This window comes from Vipera berus (genome assembly GCF_964194415.1).
Source record: "Vipera berus genome assembly, chromosome: 7".
Lineage (NCBI taxonomy): Eukaryota > Metazoa > Chordata > Lepidosauria > Squamata > Viperidae > Vipera > Vipera berus.
In genome coordinates, this window is record NC_138209.1 from 19,810,484 (window position 1) to 19,823,534 (window position 13,051).

A 13,051-nucleotide genomic window follows, 5' to 3' on the forward strand; every position below is an offset into this window, starting at 1 on the left:
CTAACTCAAACCTATTCTAGAGGCCAGAGAACTTGGTTTTAAAGAAAAGCAGCACAACAAGAAATATAAAACAACACAATACATATGAGGGAACAAATAGGCATACACGTAGAATTAGTAATTAATTTCCATTCATTACTATTTAGAGTTAATACCATTTAAGAGGTCCAAAATAAATACAACCAGCTATGGCTCTCATATTTTTTGACATTTTCATGTATTTTTTTTAATCTTGTAAAACATTTGTTTTCTTGTATGTTTTATTTAATATTTTTATGTATTACCAATAGGAACATTTCCAGTGTTACATAGTTGTCAAGAGTTTGTAAAAACAAGAGTGAATGAAGGATCGTACAAATATATATTGGGAAGAATTGTATCATATTTTATACTTTTATTATAAAATTTCTAATAAACCAGGAACAAAAAGAAAATACAATATAGCTGTGCAGTGGATAAGACAATAGTGATAATACAAATATTTCCAAGTTTTATATAACTAATCTTCCTTTCTCAGCGGGGTCTAATGCTAGATACTGGTCTTAATTTAAATGAGATTTCCACTACTGGATTTTGAAAAAAAGTACTCGTGTATTCTCTTGGTTCAATGTTTTTCAATTGGGGAAACTTCCAAATCATAAGAGTTAGAATGGATCTTGGACATTAGCTACTCTACTCATTCTCAATCTTGGCAATCTCCAGGTGTGTACATTTTAAATTCTGGATTTCTGAGCAATGGCCTTGCTGGTTATGGAATTCTAGGAGTTGAAGTTTACACATCTGGAAGCTGCCATGATTGATAAACAATGCTCTGGTCTAGACTCCACCTATATGCCTGATGTTTTTCTCAAGAAGCCTATTGGTTAGAGTGCAATCGTATATGTAGCTACTAATGTCCCGTCAAAGTGGCTTTCTTCCATATAGCATATTCCTTTTTATGTATTATGACTCTTATACCTCATATACTTTACAACTTTCAAAATTCTTTCTCTCTAAAAAATACTCCGAGTTAGGTTTTCATGGCTTTTTTTTACTCCAAGGCAACAGCACTATATAAATCAACATACTGATATTAAAGACAGCAATAATGCTAATATGCAATATCTATCTCTGTGATAATGATCAGACTATACATCTTGCCTGTATCTTTTATTCAGATTTGCTTAGGAACATACAAAGCCAGATAAGTCAGCAAAGTACCATAATTATATGTATTCAAAACATCAGTTTTACAAAGAATACAGGAGAGAATGCACATTACACTGATCAAATTGTTGACAAATAGCTACCTTGAAGTTTAAAATTCTGTTAACCAAACAAAGAACCATTGATTGCATACCAATATTAACATAAGTTTTCCCCATAATTTTCTTCTAAGCATAAAGGAAGATTTGACCGCAAAATGTATGTTTCCACTAGTCTCCATTTATCTAAACAGAGGCAACATATTGCTGGTAGAGTGAAAAAATTGTGGATGGCATATTATACACAAAAAGTATTTTTTTCTACTATGAAATATATGCTAGCGTGAAGTTAACTCCATGGGAGTTGTTATACTCACTAATACAACCAGCAACCTAAGATATATAGGAAAAACTACAGCCCATTTATCCCAATCTTACCTTATATTTCAGTCCAGTACAGTTTTTAACATATAATAAGACAAAGTGACATTTTCCCCAAGACATTCATTATACAGTGTGAAAATGACTGAATCTTTCCCAGTTTCATATTAAAGACTTTCTGTGCTTTGGATATAAATATTGAGTTAAGAGACTTCCACCACTTGCCACAGCTCTTCAAACAAAGGAGCCAGTTCTTTTTCCAGGCTTACAATCAGTCCTACATAAAGATAGGCAAAGAAGATGAGATATAAAGAATAACTGTCGTTTCTCAGGCAGAAAGGAAAGGAAGTATGGGAAGATTTAAATTCCATCTTAAACTACTGTTTTGGAAGGGCAGTCTTACATCTTACAATAGAGGCTGGCTCAGGAATTCTGGGAGTTGAAGTCCACAGGTTGCAAAGGGTCCACAGTTGCCCATCCCTGCCCTAGATTTTGTTCAGAGGCACTACTGAATCCAGAACTGGCCCAAGTGGGAGTTACTTCACTTTCATAGTGTTAGGAAAAAGTTGTTTCTTCGGTGAGGAGCAATATCATTGCTAGCACGACATATAGTTCCCTTTCTATGGGAGGAAAATTGAAATATTTGGTTCTGCCACCAATGCTGACCAAAGATAATCTGTGAAAGCTTTGGTATAAGGCTTTCTTTAGGTCTAGCTTTTACTCCTTACGACAGGAACGAATAATTTCAGACTTCTTTGCAAAAGTTATATATAGCTTAAAAAATGGGCACAGACCTTATCATTTAAATCTAAGTACTGAAATGCTGATTTCAATTTTGAAAATGTACCTGTATTGGCGTTGCTGCTGGCAATAAAACTCACTACCAAAGGAAGTTTATTGAACTGAACCACCTACAAGAAAAGAAATACAACTTCAACATTCAACGTAAGTGTTTTGTTATGGTCAGTTTACAAGTCTGGGTTGTGTATTGCAAGCCGGCAGATTAGCAATTAGCCATTCTCTATTCCCTCCTTTAAAATAATGAAAGTGCTAATAATATCTTTTGAATACATTCATAGGTACATACCCAGGTCACACCTAATCTAAAAACAGGTAGTCCTCGACTTATAACAGTTTGCTTAGTGACCATTTGAAGTTGCAAAGGTACTGAAAAAAAGTGACTTATGAGCATTGTTCACACTTATGACCTCTGCAGCATCCCTACGGTTATGTGATTTACATTTGGATGCTCAACAACTGACTCATGTTTATGACGGCTACAGTGTCCTGGTGATCCCCTTTTGCAACCTTCTGACAAGCAAAGTCAATGAGAAACCAGACTCACCTACCAACCATGTTACTAATTTAATAGCTGCAGCGATTCACTTAACAAATGTGGCAAGAAAAGTTATAAAATGGAGCAAAACTCACTTATCAAATTTCTCAGTGACATAAATTTTGGGCTCAACTGTGGTCATAGGTTGTGGACTACCTGTACATGAAACATCACAATACCCTATTTTGAAAGAACATTCTGGTTTCTCTTAAAATTGTATAAACCTTTTATACTGGCTGGGTATTGTGATAAGCTACGTACCTGAACATACAGTACTTTGTTAAACTACTGAATCCAGATTCACACAGACACAAAACCACAAAACCAGCTTGACTTAAGCCCATAGTTACTAAGGTTCCTGCATCATGCCAATTAAACTCCAAACAGTGATAGATTTTGAACAGAATTTTCTATGGCACCTGAACTGATCCAGTTCAAAACGTTTTGGCAGCATTTTTACATTTATTTACCTGCTGACATTTCTCATTAACAAGCAATCTTGTTGCTAATTTCTTACCTGGTAAGTGTTATAGTAACAGATTATGCTTTTGTTTTTGGAAAGCCCAAGTTTGCTGCCCTGATCTGTCGCAAGTGCAAATGTTGACAAGAAACCGGGTCGAAGAGCATGCTCAGGAGCATTGTCATTGGCAACTAGAAGAAGAAGGTATTTTGTAACTGTTCACTGAATAAGCAGAAATGCAAAGCGTCACCTTCTTGGACAGCAGTATAAACTCCTGAGTCCTCAACATCCAGACAAGGTCTAGCGAGTTTTAAAAGTAGTACTGCTGTCAAAAAGCATAGGTCAGTTTTTTCTAGCTTGGGCACCCTTTGGGTGTGGAGATCCAGCATGACCTATGAAAAATGGTCCATTTATTTGGAGAAAGTTTGGGAAACAGGATTTATTAATTTATTATTTATTAATTCGGTTTATATACCGCCCTACTCCCAAAGGACTCAGGGCGGTTTACAAGGCAAAATTTAAAAACAATACAATATAAAATTAAAATTAAATTAAGTCGAGCCGCAAAAAATTAAAATCACAATTTAAAAACATTAAACCCCTCAGTCCAGACCAGATAGCTCAAAGAGCCAGGTTTTTAGGTCCCGGCGAAATGAACGAAGGTCGGGGGCAGTCCGGAGTTCCGTTGGCAGTTGATTCCATAGGGCAGGCGCAGCCCACAGAGAACGCTCTCCCCCTGGGGATCGCCCGTCGGCAATCCTTGACCAGCGGTACCCTGAGGAGGCCCTCCCTGTGGGAGCGCACAGGACGATGGGAAATTGACGCTGGCAGCAGGTGCTCCCTCAGATAATCCGGGCCCATGCCATTTAGGGCTTTATAGGTCATCACCAGCACCTTGAATCTCACCCGGAGGGCAACTGGAAGCCAATGCAGCTCGCAGAGAAGAGGTGTTACATGGGAGTATCGGGAGAATCCCATCACAACTCGCGCAGCTGCATTCTGCACCAGCTGAAGCCTCCGAGTGGTCTTCAGGGGCAGCCCCATGTAGAGAGCATTGCAGTAGTCTAGCCGGGAGGTCACGAGCGCATGGGTGACTGTGTGTAGGGCATCTTGGTCCAGATAGGGCCGCAACTGGCGCACCAGGCGAACCTGGGCAAAAGCCCCCCTGGCCACGGCTCCTATATGTTCTTCCAAACTGAGCCGTGAATCTAGGAGGACGCCCAAGTTGCGGGCCCTATCAACGGGGGGTAACACCTCACCCCCCATAGTTAACGATGGAAAAGATTGGTTAGTCTGAGATGCCGGTATGCACAGCCACTCAGTCTTGGCAGGATTGAGACGAAGCCTGTTTCTCCCCATCCAAACCCGGACCGCCTCCAGGCAACGGGACATCACGTCGAGGGCATCACTGGGTTGGTTCGGGGTGGAAAGAAAAAGCATACTGATGATACCCCACCCCGAAACCACGAATGAGCTCACCCAGCGGCTTCATATAGATGTTGAAAAAGAGGGGAGAGAGGACCGACCCCTGAGGAACTCCACAAACGAGAGGCCTCGGGGCGGACCTCTGCCCTCCCGTCAACACCGACTGCGAGCAGCCCAGGAGGTAGGAGAACCACTGTAAAACAGTGCCCCCCACTCCCAACCCCGAGACGCTGCAGTAGGATACCATGGTCGATGGTATCAAAAGCCGCTGAGAGGTCTAATAGGACTAGGACAGAGGAACAACCCCTGTCCCGAGCCTGGCAGAGATCATTCACCAGCACAACCAATGCCGTCTCCGTGCTGTACCCGGGCCTGAAACCCGATTGGTACGGGTCCAGATAATCAGTTTCCTCCAGGAACAGAGGGTGCTGAAGTTCCACCACACTCTCAACCACCTTCGCAAGAAAGCAAAGGTTGGAGACCGGACGATAGTTGTTCAAAATAGCCGGGTCCAGGGTAGGCTTCTTGAGGAGGGGCCTCACCACCGCCTCCTTCAAGGTGGCAGGGAAGGTACCCTCCCTCAAAGAAGCAGTTATTACTGCCTGGAACCAGCCTTGTGTCTTCTCCCGGATTGGCTCTTCCATGAATATTAATATGGAAAAACTATGACTGCAGCAATGAAGAGCAAGGAATCAGTATGTTTCAAAACCCGACCCACTGCAGTCTTTTCTGAAATGCTATTAATTAAAATCCTAAATATATAGTCGCCTAATACACTTTAAAGTTACAAATCAAAAGTAACTGGGAGATCTGACAAACCTCTTCCTTTTTTTAGAAGAGCTTTAGTATACAGTTTAATGTGCAGCACAGCTTTTAGTATGAGTTGTTTTCACTCATCACTTGTAGAACATTGTCACTCAAACTCAAAGCACCCACAAAAAAGCTGGCATATGATTTCCCCAAAGTCAAAGTTTCCGTAAGACACATTAAGGAAGTGTGTCATGGCTGATGAACTGGCATTATGCTTCCAGTTGACCAACAACTATGCTAAAGGCCAACAAGAATGAAGTAACAAAATTATGAGAAATGCAGATGCATGCTTGCTAGCTCAGTTCTGAAAAATTTCAGTTTGTAATCAGGCTGAAGCGGCGCATTAAAACTTAGGTATAAGAAGGATGAAACATCTTCCTTTTGTCATCACAGTTAGATTGCAAGGTTGTTCTTCAGCAGACAGTTCAATACCAAGCATGCAGTAATCAATTTGCAAAGGGACAATTCACCAATTTATCTATCTTTGATTATTCCTTACCCTTAATTACTGGTACACCATCTCTGTCTGACACTACAATAGCATGAAGTCCTTCAACACTAAAAAAAAATAAAAGGAGATTGCTTAGTCATCTGTCTAGAAAGACAGCAAGCCATTTGAGCTTGCTGCCTCCTTGCTTTTAATTAGTTAATAAACATAGCAATTTAAAACTTAATAAGTTTATAGAATAATTTGATTTTTTAAACATAATTTTGGGTTCCTTATAGTGTAGCTTAAGGCGATTCCGCATTTTATCATCACAAAAATTAACCTGAAGGTAGTTTAGGCCGAGAGTGTGTGACTGGTAAATCTCATCCAATTAGATTTTTGGGTATTTGAAAACTCAATTCTTATTTTCCTGGTCGCAGTACAATATCTGAATCTCTTGAGATGAGCTCATGTCAAATAATTTCTGCTAATCACAGTTTTCTCAACAGTAAACATTATTTTGTAAACATTATTTTTATTCTTAAAAATGGTCTGAAGGTGCTTGCTTATTGAAGTGTAACTCTGAAGCTAAACAGATTTTAGGTCTTTGAGACAGGCTTTGAAATCTATGAATTCTAATCAGAACGCAAGGGACGAAAAGATGATTGAAATAGACTGTGTTCATTCTGTTTAATATTATCAGCACTTTTGAGGCCATATAATATTTGCAAATTAGGTTTACTAACCAGTTGCTGGCAACCAAAGAATTCCATGCAGGTAGTCCTTGACTTGCAACCACAACTGGGAGCAGAATTTCCATTGCTAAGCAAGGTGGTTATTAAGTGAGTTGCACCCTATTTTACAACCTTTTTGCAACAGTTGTTAAGTGAATCACTGCAGCTGTTAAGCAAACCTGGCTTCTTCCCTCATCGATTTTGCTTTTTGGAAAGTGTCTGGGAAGGTTGCAAATGGTGGTCACATGAGCCTGGGATGCTGCAACCATTATATATACAGGCCAGCTGCCAAGTGCCCAAACTTTGATCATGTGACTCTGGAGACGCTGCGATGGTTGTACATGTGAGGAACGGTTGTGCTGTGGTCCCTTTGAATGGTCACTAAATGAATGGTTGTATGTTGAGGACTACCTGTATTTTGTGACTGCAGAAAGTTGTATTTATACTGAGGCAAGTGTATTGTTTCACCTTGCCCACCACTGTTAACACTGACTTCCAGGATCTCAGTTTTGAGGTTTTTCTAGCCCTACATAGAAAAACAAGAATGGAGCCTGGGAATGTTCGCAAGCACAGCATGTGCTTTTTCACAAATTACAGCTCTCAACAAGCAGGGGAAAAAAAAATCTCCACTATGAAATGGGTGATCTGTATTTCTGTTCTTATTCTCCTTTTATACTATCATTCTCGTTTTACATCAGCAAGGGCTGTAACAGAAAGGAATAGGATAGCAAAAAACAAAACAAAACACCAAAAACCCTCCTATATATTGAGCCCATCAGATTGCAGTTTGTAATTTGGGGCTGTCAAAAAAGAAATCTTAGCTTTAAAAGTAGCCATTACCATTCTTCCCTTTCCAGCACAAACACCCCAAATTTGCAATTCAAAAAGTAATTCAAAATCCTCTGAGAGATCTATACTTCTTATGCTATTTATTTCAGCTGGGAGTAGCCTACGTCTTTGGCTTTCTCAGGCATTGCCCTGAAGCAGTTACACATTTGACCTAAGAATTAGAAGGAGCAGCCAGATGGACCTGCATCTAGATACATCATATACTAGTGGACTCATTGGTAAAACTAATGTCATCCTGCAATAACATTCAAGTGAAAGTTATCATCAGAAAAGAATGGAAAGAATTGCAAGACTATTAGAGATTTTTGAAATCACTCAGAGTATTTTTATGCTGATAAGTTTACATGCTTATATGGTATAAAAAATAATAAGTATTTTACCTTGGTAGTTTTTTATACAGGAACCTTTTTAAATCCTAGGGTGAAACAAAGCAAACAGGTTTTTTTAGCCACTTATATTACTTATAAAAAGACCACACTCCTTAATGTTTGAATTAAGATAGATTTTAGAGAAACAATACTTTGTTGTCATTAGAAAGGATGATATTTGTTTAGGAATTGGCAGTAATTCCTAAATACTGCCAGGATCATAAGCTTAATCACTATAGGCTAAGACAGGGGTGTCAAACTCAATTTCATTGAGGGCCGCATCAGCATTGCGGTTGCCCTCAGGGGGCCGGGTGGGTGTGGCCAGGGTGGGTCTGGCCTACTGGGTGGGCGTGGCTAGAGTGCATATGGCCTACTGGGTGGGCATGGCCAGCTCTACATCGTTCGCATCAAGGGTGCCTATGGGGGCCTGGGCAGGAGTGGGACAGATCTGGGAGTCTCTGGCAGAAGGAGGGTCTCTGGGCCAGGGCCAAGGCAGTGGGGGCCGTTCCCTCACTGTTTCCAGGATGGCTTCGCGGGCCGCATGAAACCACTTCACGGGCCGGATCTGGCCCCCGGGCCTTGTGTTTGACATGTCTGGGCTAAGAAGTACTACTCAACCTTCTCAATCCCAACTTCTGGGCCACATTTTTGAATGCATTTGTACTATTGAGCTACCATATGGGCTTATTGTGCTTTGTATCTGAACCAATTACACATGAATTACTAATACAATATAGGTTATAGACTAGAGTAAGCTAAATAAATATTCCACAAACATTAGTAGAAATTGTTCAGTATGTAACTTCTTACAAAACAGTTACCAATAATTAAAAAGACATTTCATACTTACATCTGCCATGATACTCAAAAAATTATGAATTGCCAGTCCACTGAAAAGACAAAATGATATATTTTTAGAAAAGATAATCTGTTCGCCTTTAAAGTGATATCAGATTCTTTGTTATTTCTATTGCAAACAAAACATAGCTACTGGCACTGGTGATGTTACCTAGTTTGGTTAATGAAACGTCTGCAAGAAAACAAGCAAGCTCAGAGAGCACCAAGGACTGGGACTGCACAATGATCTGGATTCAAAGGTAAAAAATGTTTTGGGTTTGGGAGGTTAGGTGGCCCACTGATACGTTTTTTTATTGTTTTGCCTGAGTTTATCCTGGTCAGCCTTGCAGACAATTACCCTTTGTTAATTTTTTCATTGTTTTTAATATGTTTAGTCATGTTAACTTATAAAAGTGTATGGGCATGCATGTCATAATTGTTAATACTACCTTCATTCAAACATACCTTTTCTGAGATCCACTATACAAACTCATGTGGAGGTATAATAAAATTAGATATACATACCCATATATTTAAGTATGATTCTTTATGCAGTTAATAGACAGGATTATATTTAATCATAATCACAACAGTAAAGTTGGAAGGGACCTTGAGGGTCATCCAGTCCAACCCCCTGCTCAGGCAGGAAACCCTATACCATTTCAGACAAATGGCTGAATTTGTATAACTTAAGTGTCCATACTTGACTCCAGGCTGGAGTCAGTTAAAATAAACTAGGCAATTGTCTTTCTAGGCAAGACAAACTGAATGATGTAAAAGACTACAACATAAATAATATTTTTATTGTACATGTCAATATCCGGAGGGCTACCACAAGTATGCAATTTAACAGGGGAGTCAATTTAATGGCTTATCAATTTCAGAAGTGTTGCAGTATAAATGTATTTGTTCTTTTATCTTTCTGTTTCAAAGTGTTGCACTTGGGATCCTCTCTCCTTCTGCAGAATCTATTTCCAAATTCCATTTCTATTTTATCTCCCAGTAAGCACATTTCATCTTCAAATGCTTTGGCTTCTAATTTGAGTGGGTGATTTTTTTTCACAACATTCATGAAAATATGAATTGTCAACAGTCCAACTTATTTTTCCCCTTTGAATCTAGAGTTCTATACAGCCCTGACATCTATTTCCCTAGAAAATAGCGGGAAAAGTTGCACTGAGTCAATCTGTGCTTCTCAAATTTGGTATCAATTACTTTAACCAGGCATAGTACCTTTTACCTCTTAGGTGGAAAGTTTTGCTTTCTTAGGCTTCAATATATATAAATGAACTGAAGGCTGGAAAAGAAAGGATAATCCCCTACAGATAACGGCAAACATCAACCCAATTATGAAACACAGAGAAACTTCAGTGACCACGTCCACAGGGATCACTGTGGATCCAGGGGTAATGCACAGCTGTGAAAAATTATTTTTGAATTCTGGATTTGGAAAAGTCAAACACACTGTGAATTAAAAGACCAGTTGATTTTGAAATAAAGAATGACTGCCCGCGTGGTATGACCTGGCCAATTGTCTCTGATATCTAGGCTCAGAAAAAGAGCAGTGTTAGTTAGGCCTGGTTAGTATTTGGATGAGAGACCAACAGGTAATCCCAGATTTGCCCATTGCCTGGCAATTAGAAAAAATACCAAAAAGCAATCCCAATAAGCTCATTATCATTGCAAAGTAAATTGCACGGCTATCGGGGGAAGAAAAGGAAAGTAAAAGGCAACAAATAAGGCGGACGCACAGAATGAGAGACCATCGGGATATCTTCGGAAGAGCAAGGAGCTCTCAAGGGCGATGAAGAGGCCGGGCATTTGCCGGGTCCGACCCGGCAGCCCCTAACTACTCTTGCCCTACCGGGAAAGCCGGGAAAGGGGGCAGAAGGTTCTAATCCCCCCAAAACTGGGGAGCAAAAGGAGTGCTAATAACAAAATTAAACACGTGAGAAGGGCAACTCGCCCCGCAGCCTTCATAATAACGGTAACCGCTCCCCGCATCCAAACCTCCCCTCTCTTCCGGCATTGAACTCTTTAGCCGACCGACCTTAGATTGCGTCCGAATCGTTTTCCGGTCCCTGCCGTCACGTGATTCTTGACGACTCCCGTCTCTCACGTGACCCCTCCCAGCCGGTCAGGCGCCCCTGACGTTACTAGAGATACTAGAAAGGGCAGAAGACTTCTTTCCGTCTCTCGCGTGACTTCCTCAGAGCCTGTCGGCAGCCTCGGGCGTTGCTAGAGATACTAAAAAAAAAAAGGGGGGGGGGGAATGGAGCCTAACAGGAGTTCGAGGGGCTTGTGGGGATGGATGGAAACAATCAAAAACAGGTTAACGTGTGAGCAATCGACGTAGCTGGGTACGTGTAGAATAGTTTCGCTTGACCTGCCCGTGTTAAGATGTGTTGCCGCGATGTCAAAAAGATGTTGAGCCGCTAGAAAGAGTGCAGGGAAGAGCAATAAAGAGGAGCAGGGGACTGGAGGCTAAAACATATAAAAAACGGTTTCTGGAATTGGATATTAATGAAGAGAAGGACTAGGGCAGGGGTAGGCAACCTCGGCTCTTTTATGACTCATGGACTTCAACTCCCAGAGTTCCTGAGTCAGCATAGCTGACGCAAGAATTCTGGGAGTTGAAGTCCATGAGTCATAAAAGAGCCGAGGTTGCCTACCCTTGGACTAGGGCAGGGGTCGGCAACCTCGGCTCTTTTATGACTCGTGGACTTCAACTCCCAGAATTCCTGAGCCAGCTATGCTGGCTCAGGAATTCTGGGAGTTGAAGTCCACGAGTCATAAAAGAGCCGAGGTTGCCGACCCCTGGACTAGGGGGGTGACATGATAGCACTCTTCCAATATCTCAGGGGCTGCCACAAAGAAGAGGGAGCCAAGCTATTCTCCAAAGCACCTGAAGGCAGGACAAGAAGCAACGGATGCAAACTCGTCAAGGGGAGAAGCAACCAAGAACTGAGGAGAAATTTCTTGACAGAACAATTAATCAGTTGCACAACCTGATTCCAGAAGTTGTGGATACTCCAACACTGGAAGTTTTATACCACTGAAATGGTGTAAGGTTTCCTGCCTGAGCAAGGGTGGGGAAAGACCTCCAAGATCCCTTCCAACTTGGTCTAGCACGAACTGTTATTCTTTTAGAGATCTTTCTTTCTAATCCCAGCTTCCTGACTCCAATCTTTCTGACAAGATTATCACATCTGCATTTCTGCAGACCTGGTTTCTGTTTGGAGCAGAGAGACTGGGCTGGGTGGGTTTGGGTTTCTGCCTTTAAAATCCTTTGGGGAAATATATTCTACCTTTGGGGAAATATATTCTGCCTTTTTAATATTTCTCAAAAGATTTCTTTCTCGAATTCTTCCCACACTTGGAAAACTATTTTGTTGTGAGAAACAGAGCTTTCTCCACTATAATGAATTGCATAGATATTCAATAAAGATTTAAAAAGAAGCAAAAATTTGCAAAAGCAATCTAAAATTGTGGAAAAAAGGGAAGCCAGTGTTTTATAATTTGAGATGTATCGGAAGAGACCAGGACTCCATTGCAAAATGAGCCAAAGGCCTCTAAATAGGACAGGCTGCTTGAAAGCATTTTGCTATGAAAAGAATCCTTTCTCCACGTAATTATATTGAATGAATTACATCTATATAGTCTGACTGTTTTTCACTCATTTTTGCTTTGTGAGCACTGTTCCACGTTCAGTTCCAAATTTTTTAATTGCATGGAAACAGGAATGATCCTACTGGAGGTGAGGATTCGGATTTGCGCTCTCTTATTGGCTCAAATTTCTATTTTCTATTGGCTCTTTCTACTCACTCCTTGCTACCTACAGGCCTAGAAAAAGCCAAAGCCAAGATTTGCAAAACCCTTTGCCATTGTGTGTTAGACTTGAGCACTATAGGCAACTTACAAGGATGCGTTCCTTCATAAAAACGTTTTCAACCTGCAAACTGTCTGTTCAATCTGGTTTGTTCAACACTCTGCAGAGCCTTCTTTTTTGGCCCACTTTAATGTTCTACCTTTGATAGTACTAGATGGGAGTTTCATAAAATTTAATAAAAACTGTAGACCCGAATGAACTTGAGACCTTAGTCCATATATTTATTCACTGCCCCTTCTTTAAGAACTTACTTGGTGGTATATCTTTACCAGTGCTTTTTTTGTAAAAGAAAAAGGTGCCGGAACTCACACATGTCATACAACCCGCCTTGCCTACCCTACAAGGTTCCAT

General features: G+C 40.6%; 1 protein-coding gene across 3 annotated transcripts; it reads right to left on the bottom strand.

The window, feature by feature from the left end:
• Positions 1 to 200: 200 nt before the first annotated feature.
• Positions 201 to 10,961, bottom strand: LAMTOR3 (late endosomal/lysosomal adaptor, MAPK and MTOR activator 3). Of its 3 annotated transcripts, none has more exons than XM_081332770.1 (7): positions 10,862 to 10,961; positions 8,825 to 8,864; positions 7,987 to 8,021; positions 6,096 to 6,154; positions 3,419 to 3,552; positions 2,413 to 2,476; positions 201 to 1,842 (listed from the first exon to the last, which is right to left on the bottom strand). In XM_081332770.1, exons 2-7 carry the CDS (start codon positions 8,831 to 8,833, stop codon positions 1,769 to 1,771), a joined length of 375 nt encoding a protein of 124 aa, XP_081188896.1. In that variant the 5' UTR covers positions 8,834 to 8,864; positions 10,862 to 10,961; the 3' UTR covers positions 201 to 1,768. The 3 variants fall into 3 exon arrangements, with proteins under 3 accessions (XP_081188896.1, XP_081188897.1, XP_081188898.1); XM_081332771.1 differs by having other exon boundaries at positions 8,825 to 8,861; positions 10,862 to 10,897; XM_081332772.1 differs by lacking the exon at positions 10,862 to 10,961 and adding an exon at positions 10,052 to 10,067.
• Between the last annotated feature and the right edge of the window lie 2,090 nt (positions 10,962 to 13,051).